Source organism: Nipponia nippon, unplaced genomic scaffold (assembly GCF_047370975.1).
Source record: "Nipponia nippon isolate SJK-2023a ecotype South Korea unplaced genomic scaffold, ASM4737097v1 scaffold_20, whole genome shotgun sequence".
In the NCBI taxonomy this organism is placed as follows: domain Eukaryota; kingdom Metazoa; phylum Chordata; class Aves; order Pelecaniformes; family Threskiornithidae; genus Nipponia; species Nipponia nippon.
The window spans coordinates 8,749,888-8,763,627 of NW_028262337.1; the positions used below are offsets into that span (position 1 = coordinate 8,749,888).

The 13,740-nt window shown below is 36.9% G+C and overlaps 1 protein-coding gene across 1 annotated transcript in view; it reads left to right on the forward strand.

Moving 5' to 3' along the window:
• RNF180 (ring finger protein 180) overlaps nucleotides 1-13,740 on the forward strand; it is an 84,411-nt gene that overhangs the window by 6,163 nt on the left and 64,508 nt on the right. Inside the window, exons 2-4 of the mRNA XM_087759865.1 lie at nucleotides 295-430; nucleotides 2,728-2,823; nucleotides 6,550-7,500. Coding sequence (XP_087615991.1) covers nucleotides 329-430; nucleotides 2,728-2,823; nucleotides 6,550-7,500 — 1,149 coding nt within the window. The 5' untranslated portion in view covers nucleotides 295-328. The remainder of the gene's footprint in view (nucleotides 1-294; nucleotides 431-2,727; nucleotides 2,824-6,549; nucleotides 7,501-13,740) is intronic.

The window sequence follows — 13,740 nt, forward strand, 5'->3', positions numbered from 1 at the left end:
TGGGAAAACTGGAGTTCTCTTTTGTCTAAACATTGAGGAAGTTGGTTTATTTTTTTATTTGTTTTGTTGTTGTTGTTGCTTTCTAGTACTTTATGCAACCTGGAAATAAAAACAACTTTCTCTTTGCTATTTGAAATGTCTAGGTGGCATGCTATACAAGATCAGAGAATGTTTTTAAATAAAGTGTTAGTCTCCTCTATATTGAAGAGACTACTGATAGACTTCTGGGTCGCAAGAGAAAAGCATGTGTGGTTTCAACAGGTGAGTGAATTGTATGTTTTGTGATCTTTACAGATAGACATAGAGAGCTGAAGAATCACAAGTTGAAATGAGTAATCAAGAGGCTGATGTTCTACATTGCTGGAGATGTAGAAAATATATAGCAAATTCTGTCTGCCTTGCAAAATGTCCTGGAAAAGAACCATCCGAAGTAAGTATAGCATCTGGAAGGAGTTTGTAACTTTTTCTGGTGCCACTGGTTTAAAACAGAGGAGAACTATTAGATTTCCCTCACTTAGTAGTTAATCTCCTGTGGAGATAAGTACTAAAATATGGACAATTCTGTAGAGAGTAATGTAAGCAGTAACGCTAGCGAAGCCGAGTAGGCAGTGATCACCTTTATGTTCTGCGACATGAAGGCTGGTATTCATGATACATTTGTATATAGTGCATATAGTGTATATAGTGTATATAGTGTATATAGTATATAGTGTTATCATTTTTAATATAAAAATGGGTTCTGTTTTTGACAGTTTTAATGCAGTAAATTTTGTTTTAGTATCTCTTAACAGACAACTCTTTGTTTCTAAGGTGTATTTTAACTACTAATTTCCACTGCGGTAGTTAACTGTGTGTCAGATAGTCCTACATCAGAAACTTTTGCTCTTCATTTTGAAGAAGTGGGGGATGGTTTGTGCACAAAAATAGTTCATAAGATTAGCCTTCCCTGAAGGGGGGGGGGATGCCCTGCCAGGCTAAAATACCACTTAGTAATTTACATCATCTTTATTTTAAAAAAAACAGAAAAATAATCATACCAAATAAAACAATGACAGAGTATTTCCTGCTGCTTTATGGTGGCAGTTAGTAATCATAAAGAGTTAGAGTCTTTCCAAATATGCCCAGAAGACTGTGCTTACATCCTATGATCTTGAATAAAAGCAAAAAAGCCAATAGAAGGGAAGGTGTTGATCTTTTTTATTAAGGCACTAGAAATGCAACAACATTCTTTTGGCACTGGAGAAGGGTATAAGCAATAGAGGCAGAAACAAAGTTATTATTTTTTAAGATCCTGATATAATTACTGTTATTAATGAATCTCATTTTAATCACTCTGCTTACAGAGCTTGAGGTTCTGGAATATTTTTCATGCTTTATACTTGAGGAATTTTGTTTTGTGCATAGTTTGAAGTGGTATTTTTGGGGGGAGGTGGAAATTTCAACTCCTTTCATGGAAAAAATGTAGTGAAAAGAAGGAGGTATCTTTGTGCCCCATGGTGGAGCTTTTAATTGCTAGTGGAGATCTGCCATCATTGTGCACAAGACTGAAGTAGCTCCTTCTCTAATTATGTAGATAGCAGATAAAAAAATGTAATTTAACCCTACTTCCTGAGACACTGGGAGGCACAGATTGTACTATGAGGAGAAGAGTTATGTTTTCAGTATGTTGGCTTTCCCTGGTGAATTTTAGACCTTCAGTCAAAGACATAACTGAAATATGAGTAAAAGAGAAAAGTCTTAGAACAAATCTTAAAACCAAATGTTGAAGTTACGAATGCAGTGTAAACACTTTAAATCAGAATTATATCCAAGTTGAAGTACAGGTACTGTCCACAGATAGGAGGAAAATGATAGCATAGACATGGCAAACGGGTCTATCTGTCTGCTGTCATTACCTGGAGAATTTCTAAAAGCTTCTGTGTTCTGTGTATAGCCCCACTTTCAATTTTCAACATAAAGAAACTTTTATTCCCATGAGTTTCATAGCATAAGGGTCAGTGATTTTCCATATTCATAAATTTTAACAATTGATTTTAAGACTTTAACACTCACCAGAATTTCCTTATGTTTTTAGCCATCTTTATAATTTTACTGACATTCTAAACCATATTAAAAGATTTAATTACACTTGTATCACTTCTGTGCTGAAAGGTAGTTAGGTAACTTTTTATTTTAGTATCACTGAAATGCTGCGGTTTTTCAGATTTTGTTTTCTCTTCAGCTGGTCACATCATTACAGTAAAAACTCAAAAGTTGCTAGGAGTCCCTGGTTTCTCTGCTAGTTATTCTAAGCATTAGAAAATGAATTTAAAACTATTTGTGGCATAGTTCTGCAGTAGTGACCAGAGTCTTCATATAAACTAGAACTGAAATTTGCCTGTCTTTACTGGAAAAACGTGCCAGCTGATAGTGCTTCTGAAATCAATTTCCTAATATACTTGGAAGATCATCAATGGCATACTTTCTGTTCTTGTAAACAAAACAAAACCACCTCCAAATGACTCCATCTCCACAATGGAGTCTGTCCAATGTCCTTAGATTCAGAAATAGAGAGTTATTGACAGCATCTACCTGATTTTTAGCTTAAAGAATGCACCAACATCTTTGAGTTTTATCATTTGTTAATAAAATAGTTACTGAATTTGGGAAGCTGACTTCTGGCTATATTAAAACTAAAAAAGCTTACATGAATATTGAATGTAAATACAATAATTCTTTTTTTAACAGACATCACAACCTTCAGCTGCTGCTCAGGAGTCTTGCAATGTATGGCACGTGAACTTAGAAGCCATTCCAGAGTGGGTGAAATGTGTCATTGAAAAGGTAGATCTTTTTTTGCTTGCATCTTTGTAATTCAAAATGTGAAATAAGTAAGGGGAACAAATTTCAAGGGCACTTTTTTGCCAAGGTCCATGTATATTACAGAGGCTTTCTAACTGAGGGCATTTTTCTCAGTAACTTCTAACATTACCATTTACAGAGGCTTTTTACCCTGTTAAATGTTTTTTTATGTATGCACAAAACCTACAAGTGATACATTCTGTTCCTGCCCATTTATAGATGAATGTATTTATGTTTGTCCAAATAACTGTCATGGGCACCTCTGCATATTTTTTCCATGCTTAAAATTACATTAATTATCTAGGCTTCGGATTTTGGTTTGTCTTAATCATTATGTCTTGCGATACTAATGTATGTTGACAGTGACAGTAAGAAGCATGTTTCTGTGTAAAACTGGACTGGAGGTTTAAGAGATCAGTTGTTGGAATATGATGTGTTGTCTTTTATTTTTAATGTGCTGTTATGTCATATGCATAGAAATTAGTTACCTTCCTGCAAATTCAAAGGTCTGATGACAAGCCAATGTCATTGCTTTTGAGTTTTAACTGCCCATTTGAAATTACAAACCGTCTCATAACTTTCCTGTTGCACTGATTGCTTCAGTTGAGTGTTTTCTTCAAGTTATTTTAGGTCTAGGAGTTAATGTTGTTGCGTAGATACAATAAGCAGAAACAGTGCTTTTCTTTTGCCCTACAGTTTTTCTTTGATGAGTCTTTGATTTTGAGAGGCAAATGATACCTGCGTTCCTTTCAGTGTCTAAGTTTTACTATATTGCAAGTAACTTCTGATCTAAGCAAATCCACACTGAAAATGATACACAAAGAAAAAAACTGTTATGACTGTAAAACTAAGCATTCAAAAATTAAGAAAAATTGTTTCATCTTCCTTCATGGTTTTGCTCTATGTTTTATTTTGTTAAACATGAATTAAACTCTTTTTAAAATTAATCATCTCTTATACTTCAATAGTGCATGACAAATAGTGTATCTGTTTCAGAAGCATTAAGGGGGGGGGGGGGGCGATTAGGGGTGATAAGGTATTTCCCCACTTTACAGGATTGCCTGATCTTGAATGCCTGGTAAAAGAATGCAGTTTTTTACAGTACTTTGCATGTTATATTATTTCAGTAAAATTGGATTCAATATTGAAACTAATATTATTCGTTTCACCTTTAGCTGTAAATGGCCAGCCTTCTGCATCTGGAAGCCTAGAGGGTCAGGTTGACGACCTTGGAAATACAAAACCCATAGACAGCTCAGAAAAGGCTTAACATACTTACTCAAGATTGCAGAGGAGCAATGCTCCTCTGGTGGCAGAGGCAGAGAATGCAATTCTGAACACCTTCAATATCTTAGCATTCATTTTGTCCTTTAATATCCTGGGAACTCTTGCCTTGTTCACTTCTGACTTCTCTGGAAAGATCCTGTGGGTTTATGGATAAATGTGTGGGTTTTTTAAACAATTCTGACTTATTCCCAAATCCTACTGGCCTCTGAATAATTTTGTGATCATGTGTTATTTTCTTCTGTATGACTCCTAAATCAAAGGCTAAATCATTTTACATAAGCACAAAGTCTATTTGCAGGCTGTAAAAACCCACTGCTTCCCAGCCAGTTCTTTTTTGCCATCTGTCCCTGCTCTTAACAAATCTCATTGGGTTTCATGCACACATTAGTGTATAGATAATCTTCAATAATTTTAAATATCTAGCTAGTGCTGCTAGTGACCTTTATTGACTTGCATTTTCTTGTCCCCATCACTCATCACTTGTTTTAGCTTCTTTGGCTAACCCTTCCCACTTTTTCCTCTTTATGTAGTCCATCATTAAATCTGTATACCCTCAGCTCCTTTTCAGATCTTGCTGATTTTTCCCCTGCCACCTCCTCCACTAGTAGGCTGTTACTTCTTTTACTGAGTCAATGCTTCCACAGTCCATTGCCAAACTCATGCTAAATGAGTCCTGGACTCCCTTGTACTGCACCTCATCTCGTAGTCTCTGTGCACATAGGACATAGAATCAGAGAATCAGAGAATTGTTTAGGTTGGAAAAGACCTTTAAGTTCATGAAGTTCAGCCATTAATCTAGCACTGCCAAGTCCACCACTAAGCCATGTCCCTAAGCACCACATCTACCTGTTTTTTAAATACCTCCAGGGATAGAGATGTCCTTTTTCTTCCCCACTGTCCCTTGCGTTCCAATTTTTGCCAGGCTCCTAGTCTTCTTCCCTAACCTTCATGAATCACTCCTCCTCTCCATTTGGAGATCCAGGTTACTATTCCACAGTGCCTGAGTGCTATAAAGTCTCACTAAATGCACTAGAAAGTGCTTTTTGCTGTGTTTTAGTGCCTAGCCCATGGCATCTAGGAAATGCAGTGTGGGAGGCTTATAGCAAATCTCTGAACCCGCTTAATTCTTCTTGGGGAATGGCATATGCACATGTTGGTCAGCCTTATAAACTGAGAGAGACTGTGCATGTTCAAGGAATTTTCAGGGATTTGAAAGCCTTTGGTATATGTAAACTGAGATTTTTTTTTTCTCTAAGTTAAAAACATGTCCAGATTTAAACAGATTTTCATAGGTGCAATGAAAGGCACATCTTTGATACTTGGTGAAATTTTGAGGTTTTAACCCACAAGGCAGGCGTAAGTTTCTCAAAGAAGTGTTTCCAGAACTTTTTCTAGCATTGCATGTGAAAAATGACCTTTTTTCTGCACCTTTTTTTTTTTTCTGAAACTGCAAAACTGTTTTTTCTGAAATTTTCTGAAGGTTTCAATCAGACAAATATCAGTCATGGAATCATCTTCCCAAACTACCTTGGAAGGCATTTGCAGCTGAAAGCAATGCTTTAGCTAGAAACGTTGGGCAGCTTCTGTATTCATGGCTCAACCCCACTTTAGGCACACTAGTGAGTGATGTGTGACTGAAGTTGATAATGTTTCTCATCTGGGCTTTGATCCTACAAATGCTTGCATAACTGTAATCCTCAAAAATGTTTCTGCTGACAGATGAATATATTTACTGAAAATACTAATAGTTGTGCAAATATGTAGGAGTTTATAGATCTTTGATACATATTTTCTTTTGAAAAAGTGCCTTTAGGATTGAAATGAAATTCATAGAATTACAAATAATGAAAATAACTGTCTCCTTATAGATAGAGTATTAAAGATTTGTCATGGTATCTGCACACAGATTATGTTGTAATACTACATACACCAAAATAGAAGTACTATTTCAAGCTTTCATGGGGTAAGCAAAGTAAAAAGCTATAGTCTCTTTGTAAGAAATCTCCTTCCACTGTACTTAGTATGCAAGAAATGTATCAGCACTCAGAAGACTCAGCTGAGAAACTGTGCTTGCCAATTCCAGATTAACATGCTAAATTGATTTCACCGCTTTAAAGGATCTAATGTTTTCATTAGTTTTGCAACATTGTTCTATCTATGCACAAATTTTAAATGTTTCAAAGCCCCTACATTTTGAAATGTGTGTTCTAGATTTCTTAGAATTAGTTATCACTGCAGCAAGCAAAGTTTTGACCAGAACATTATTTATGGTGGATTTTCTTTCTGCTGTGAAGTCTCTTTTATTGTGTTTGAAAAACAAAATGTAAACCCTTTATTAAAGGAGAAAAGTAACTGTAGTAATGATTTCTTAATCATTTATTTACAATGAATGTGTTGGGTGTTTTTTTTTCTTGTCAATAGGCACAGTGGACAATTGGGAAACTGCACTGTCCGTTCTGTGAGGCCTGCTTAGGGGGCTTTAACTTTGTTTGCAACACAAAATGTTCCTGTGGACAGTTAGTAAATATACATTTCTGCAAAAGTCGGACTGATTATCAGCCAGCTTTCTCTGTTAAGTTGGAAAAATCATCAGGAAAACACTTACCTCTCCTCAAAATTCAGTCTGGTTTTAGCAAGGATACCTGCCATGAAGTGGTAACTGCAACTTTGGAAATCAAAAATCAAGGGCTTTTGTACATGGCCAGAAATAATAATGATTCTGGAAGATTAACAGAAGCACTTTGTCTAGAAGTAAGAGCTCCCAGATTTGAGATGAAAAGTAAAAAACTTCCCTTAAAGGCATTAAATCAAAAAAGAAATCTTTCTGCTTCCTGTCCCATGAATGATGCATGCACTGTAAAACCTTTTCACAGAAGATCACATAGTTTGGATTTAGATATCAGAGGGAGACTTGTTTTGTCACCTGCATTGTATGAAACTTGCAGTATGGGAACAATTTACCATGGCCAAAATGAAAATCCACTTGTTTACACACAAAGTGGTTTGCAATTGGAGTCCAATAGGAAAGATGGTGGTTCTTTTCAGGACCTCTTTAGTTCCAGTGGTGACAAACTACAAAAAAGGTTTCAAGTTACTTCCTTTACCACATTACTACATAGAGAAACAGAAAGTGAGTGTGATTTTGAAGCTACTGGACAATCTTCTGTGAGTGCCACTGCTGATGGGTCGCCTTTTGTGATGAACATTTCTTCATCTACAAATGCTGTAGAAGAGGAACAGTACACCACACCTGTTCATCTTGTGCAGCCTACGAGTATTTCCTTCAACCAAAAGCTGAATAAGAGAGAAAAAAATAAGTTGAAAAGCTTGAGGAGAAAACAAAGAAGGCGAGAACGGTGGCTACAGAAGCAAGTAGGTGTTTAAAATGAATTATGCTACTTTTTTTTGTAAAGTTTGACTTGCTTTTATAAATCATTCTGACTTTTTTGATGCTGTCTCTTAATACTGGTTTAACATGGTACTGTCTAGGGTCAGGTATCCTGCAAACAAGGATTTATGACCTCTTCCTAGATGTAGTTTTTCTAATTCAATCCAATCAGGTTTTTCCTGTGTAAAATCAAACCTTGGTGGGTATATATAACTAGTTTCTGTTGGTCTTCTTATTGTTTTGTGACGTAATAATAAATTCAAAGCGGGAAAAATACAGTAAAATTCAATCAGTATGTATAAAGGAAAACTAAACATTCAAATCTTCTAAATAAGAAGCATTTCAGAATTTCCTAACTTAAGTAATGGCATTTTGAGTTAACTTTACAGTTAAGAAAAAGTTATATTTTAAAAGATGTTTGCATTTATTATTTATTGTAACACAAATTTTTTTGCTTTGAGTAAAGAATTTATTGTTTCTATTTAAAATATTAGTCTTTAGTAGGCAAATATTTTATCTACAAATCTAACAGAAATGTTGCATATTCTTATCAATTATACAACCATGGCTTCCTTCTTCAAACCATCTAAAGCAGAACAGAATTAAAGACCATAGATGGTCATGCAGGTCTTTTTGTAGAGGGGGAGAAAGACCAGGAATGTATCTTAAAATGAATAACACAGGTTTTGTTTGGTCTGAAATTCAGTAGAAAAACTAATGATATGTATGCCTTTAAAAGAAAATACCTCATCATAAACTTCCTGCTACAAAATACTGTGTGGCCAGCAAGAGCGAACATACTATCTCTCATCAGAGTAGTATCTACTCAAGAAATCATTCCTGCTTTGGGGTAGGTATGTCATTGTGATAATCTCAGAATATTCCATAGATGAAGTGTAGTGACATATAAAGCTCATGTAAACCTTATTTCACAGATATTTTTTTAATGTGATAGCTTTACATTTTATAGCGGTCAAGTCTAATTTAATATTTATGCCTTATTGAGAAATACTAAGCTTATTTGAATGCACTATGCTTAGGTTAGTTATTAAATTGTTTTCACTGGTTTGCATTTAATGCAATAGGATATATAGGACCAATAGTTCATGGATAGATCTTCCATTAGTCCTTCGTACCTAAATGATTTTCACCCTTAATATTCTGCTGTCCTTATACTGACAGTTTCACTCTGCTCAGGCACCAAGTGACTTTGAGCTCTTTCCTACATACAGTCAACAGAGCCTTTAGAATATAGTACAGAACTGAAGCAAAGCAGTGAATTCAGGATCGAGAGAGAGATACATAGAGGCTATCTCTCTCAAGTAAATGTAAGAACCAGCTTGAAAATGTGATGGGACATTACGAGGCTTTTCAGTATGGCGTGCATATATTCTTTTGTGTTTGGAAAGGCTTTTGTTTTGTTTAAAGAAAGATTTAAATTGGCATTGTGATATTTTGAAAACTTGTTCTCATTTTGTAAAATGCTTCTCTGAAACTGACAGTAAAGAATCTTTCCAAGATCTGGACGTCTTAATATTGAATACTTGTTTTTTAGTAAGTCTAAAGATTCTTAGGTGTCCGAGTGACTAAGATGGCTTTAAAAATTCCAGGCCTCATTGTTTCTGTTAAATGAAGTGACGATGCAAAAGCACAGTATATATGAGCATATGCACAGTTGTGTCATCTGCAGTCTCTCCAGCCACTTCGATCTTTATTAGATGTTACTGTCAAGAATAAAATGTTGTACAAATTTTCAAAATCTGTGATACCTAAGAAAGGAAAATATACTTTCAGATCTTTCTCTTGTTAAACTATGCTTAACCAATTCCTACATTATTTTTAAGCAAATGATATACAGTTGTTAAATCTGGTACATCTAATCAGTAAGCATACGATTTACAAAGTACAAAAATGAAAAAATAAGTATGTAAAATAAATCATCAGGTTTCGAATAGTAGTTTTGATGGAAAGGTATTTTGGTTTTGCATTGATTTCTTTAACCTTGGTGAAAGTCTGTGATCGTGGCATGGAGTATTTAAATGGGCCTACTTCTCAGACTCTGTGTCAAGCAGCACGTATGGCTAGTGAAGTGGTGTTTCCCATCACTGTGGTATATTCCCAGGAAAATGTGGATCTAGAAAATCGCATCCTCTGTACAGTCTGACTTGTCACAAAAGGGGATGCTCCTCTGCCACGCACTCCTTTTTGTGGCTGCTCCTCTCTTGTGTGCCAGTCTAGGTACTCTCCCTTTTCTTACAGGTTTCACTTGCCGTCCTTTTTCTTCAGCATTCTGACACTCCTCCTTGCAAAAATGTGCATTTTGTTACAGTGGTACTTACAATAGGAAGCTGATCTGTGGTACTTTGTAACCATGATTTCCAGCATACTTAGCTCGTACGCTTAAGCAATCAGGTAATAAAATTTCACTAAGAGGAAAAAGCATAAACCTATGAATGGATGGAGTGGAAGAGTTTTGATAAATGACAAGGGGAAGTATTTAACTTAAGTAGTCTTTTAAGAAGTACTTTAGTGCAGCAGAATCCTCATGTGAGCTGAATCTCTTCTAAGCTCTCTCTGTTAAAGGTACTGTGCATCTCATTTTTATCTTTAATTAAAGCTTTTCTGGAGAGCAGTGCAAGAGAACAGATCTGTTCAGACTTCGGAATTTCTTTGTAAATGCATAGGCTGCTTCTCTAAGTTTATTCTGTAATGTGATAACTTTATGTGTCAAACGTTTTTTGTGCCATACAGTAAGCAAAAATGTGCCCATAAACGTTGTGTTGTGGCAGAATGCGCTCTATTATTAAGTTGAAGCATATATACCTTGGATTGTAAATAGGAGCGATTCTGTGAGCTCCTGACCTGCTCTTGCCCCCAGAGGCCTGCACTGACGCGGGCTCTGTGGTGTAGGTGTGGGACTGAGCTAGCCTGCTAACAGCAGAGGGACCCAAGCTTCCTCTGTCTGCTCTACGAGGGAAAGCTCTTAATGCCTGTGAGGGGAGATACTTGCATTTTGTGTGTGTGTGTGTGTGTACATGCACGTTTGTGTTCACAGGGGATTTTTAGATTCTGGCGTATTTTTAGGGTATGATAATAACTACTTAAGTCTAGGAATTGCCAATATTAATAATGGTTCTTGTTATTGCTATAGCTATATTTCTATTATAAATTCCCTTTTCTGTATATCTTGTTATGTGTTTGCATTGTTTGGTAATGTCTGAAGCTTGTAATAATTTTCTGAAAGATCTCAGAAACACCATTTGTGGTTCCTCCAGTTTTATTTCATTTGTCTTCACAGTCATTTTACATAGATGAAGACTATGTAGCCAGCTTCAAAACTGCAGGATCCTCTCGGAAATGATCCTGAACCGTTGGAAAAAATACTATTGCCCTTTTTACTTCATTTTATAATTTGACACATCACCAGTTCTTTTGTATCTTTTTTAAGACATGAAAGTTTTGTCTTACAAAGGTGACTGGTGGTCGCTTTCCATTAAGTGAGTTTGCTTTCATGCTCCCAGTGTTAATCTGAACTCGGGATACACAGGTGGGTGGAATACTGCATTGTTTATCCACACTGTCAGGTGCTGTTTTCTTGCCCTGCAACCTTGAGCTTTCAAGTCCATACTGGTGTTCTGTAGCAACTGATAGTCTTCTAGTAAAGGTGCTAGGCTTCAAAGGTTTAACTTGTGACCTAAGTTCACTTAATCTATGCTTGTCTCTTTTTCATGTGTACATTGGTTTATAATTCTTTTTCTTGTGCTGTCATGTTTGTATTTAAACTGTAAATCCTTCAGGTGTCTCATCATACGTTTATGTACTTGGATTTCAGTCACTCTTTCTATGATGAAACTTGTAACAAGAATTATCCTCAGACTGCTTATGGATTCGTCAACTAGCTGTTGGAGGGCTAAAAGCATTAGGTAGTGTTGGTACCAAAGTAAAGCAGGAAGAGAAGGAAGTGAAATGAAATCACAGCTGGAGGAGGCAAGCAGTAACTACAAGGTCTCAATTGTGACCTTTGTTAGGGACATATGAGGCCCTGGAGAAGTTGCTTAAAGTAAGGAAAGAGGAAAGAGAGGAAAAGGGGCAGCCCTACTCCCATACCCTGAGATCTGTACCAAAAGATAGTGGATTTAATATGAAGTAATATTCAGCTGCAGTGACTAACTAGCTGTGAATCCCCAGAATGAAGACTGAGGGATGCAATAGCGGGAGAGCATTTTGACTCTGTGCGGCTCATACTATATACACACCAGCTTTACAGAGTGACTGTAAGAGAAATGAAGATCAAATACTAATATAAACCCTTCCAACTTGGGAAAGGTGGGAACTCTGATTTCAGTGTTCAAAACCACTCCTGCTCTGGATAAGTTCTCAAAATAACATAGCAATTTTTAAGTTCTATACTTAACTGGTTAAACTTACATTTAAAGCACAATAAACTCTGAAATAAAGAAGACTGTAGTGCTTCTGTGTTAACGTGCAGTTGCAGAGTTCATGGTCCCTGGCCTGATACATTTATGATTTACTCTTTCTGAAATAGTTGTGTTGCACTGATGGTGCTATAGCATTAATGGTTTAAGAGCCATTGAGCAGCAAGGCTGCAGGGTGTTACATCTTATTTATGGGCGAAGAAGAAACACATGTTGTGTATATAAAGCCAAGAATTTATTCTTCATGCAACTGAAATCTTAAGAGTGTGATTATTGGTAGTCCAGATTTAATTGTTAAAGAAAAAAGAAAGAATAATATTGCCATTGAGACTGTTGTACGCACTCACTTGTTCCTCCCAGGTTCCTGTGGTTCTGCCCATGGCGCTGCACCTCGGGGTCTGCAGGCTGGCAGCGGACCTTGGGGTCTAGTGGTGACGGGTGCTACTGCTGCTTGCCAGCATCTGGAGTTCTTGCTGGGAGCAATATGATGTTCATGTTGATGGTTTCTTTTTCTTTACCCCAGAATCCACTTGAGGTCATGTTTGTGTGTTTGGTAACACACTTTCATGCTTTTGCTCTTTGTTCACTGCTCTGCAGCTTCATCCTACATCCAGATTGCCTTATGTGGTGCCTTTTATGTATGTAAGATACAGTTTCTTTGTTCCGTTCGTTACCCTTGAAACCAGTTCTGTCCAGGCCCAAGTCTGCATTTCTTTAACAGACCCCTGGGAAGTTGCCCATAGCTGTTGTGGTCTCCAGTGCCAACCCAGTGCCCCATCTCAGCTGACCCCGTGCCTGTACTCCTCCATGTTGCGTCCTGGATCTCCATTTCTCAACGCCTCTGCTGTCTTTAGCAGGCCTGTATTTCTTTACAGTACATCATTATATTAGAGTTGTAAGTCTCATTCTACATGGAATAACTGCTGCCAGTGGTTGTACCATACAAAGATAACAAAAGTAAAACAAATTAGCCACAGACATCTGGGCAGTTAGAGAAATTGCTGTCACAGCTAAACCAAGTAAAACCAAGCAGCAGGCAGGGCGAGGGAAGCTCAGCCAGAGCAGGCATGGCCAGCCTCAGCCCTGAGGCCTCGCAAGATCAGTACAAAGCTCGCGGCTGTTCCTGGCAGTAGCAATACTGCATTACAGGGCTACGTGGTTACAAGTAAGAAGCAGTACCTTTTTTAACTAGCTGATACAAGGAGGGGAGAAATTTCAGTTACTGCATGGTGACTTTTGTAACTGATTATAAACTGGATTAACAGGAAGGTATTACTAATGATGGATTCGTGCCCAAATGTATGACTTACCTTTGTTAAATTGCAGTTGTGGTTTCTGTGGAAGTTGTATCTGAGGGAAACAGCACGCAAAAGCTACTGGTTTCTGAGGTACATCTGGAGCTCCTGTTGCAAGCCTTTAAACCCCAACACTTTAAAGTTTAATTACTTTTAGCTGCAGTCTTTTCATGCTGTTATTTGTGATTACAGCTTTTGAGGGTGTTGTCTGCCCTGACATTTTCTACTGTTTGATATGTCTTTTACACAATTTGGTGTTAATAATAACCAGTAGGATAAACAGCCTTGCAAATTTGCGAGGGATTTGTCAAGAAGAAACTCTGCTTGCCTTTTGTCATGGATTGTATCGTAAACTACTTAATGCTTCACTCATATGTTGGAAAGGAGGGAAAATTCCTCAGGGAGCTATTGGATAAATACAATGTATCAGGATTGTCTCAGTGTATCTGTATGTGCTCTAAAATTTTTTTATGATCATCTTGAAGCCGGAATG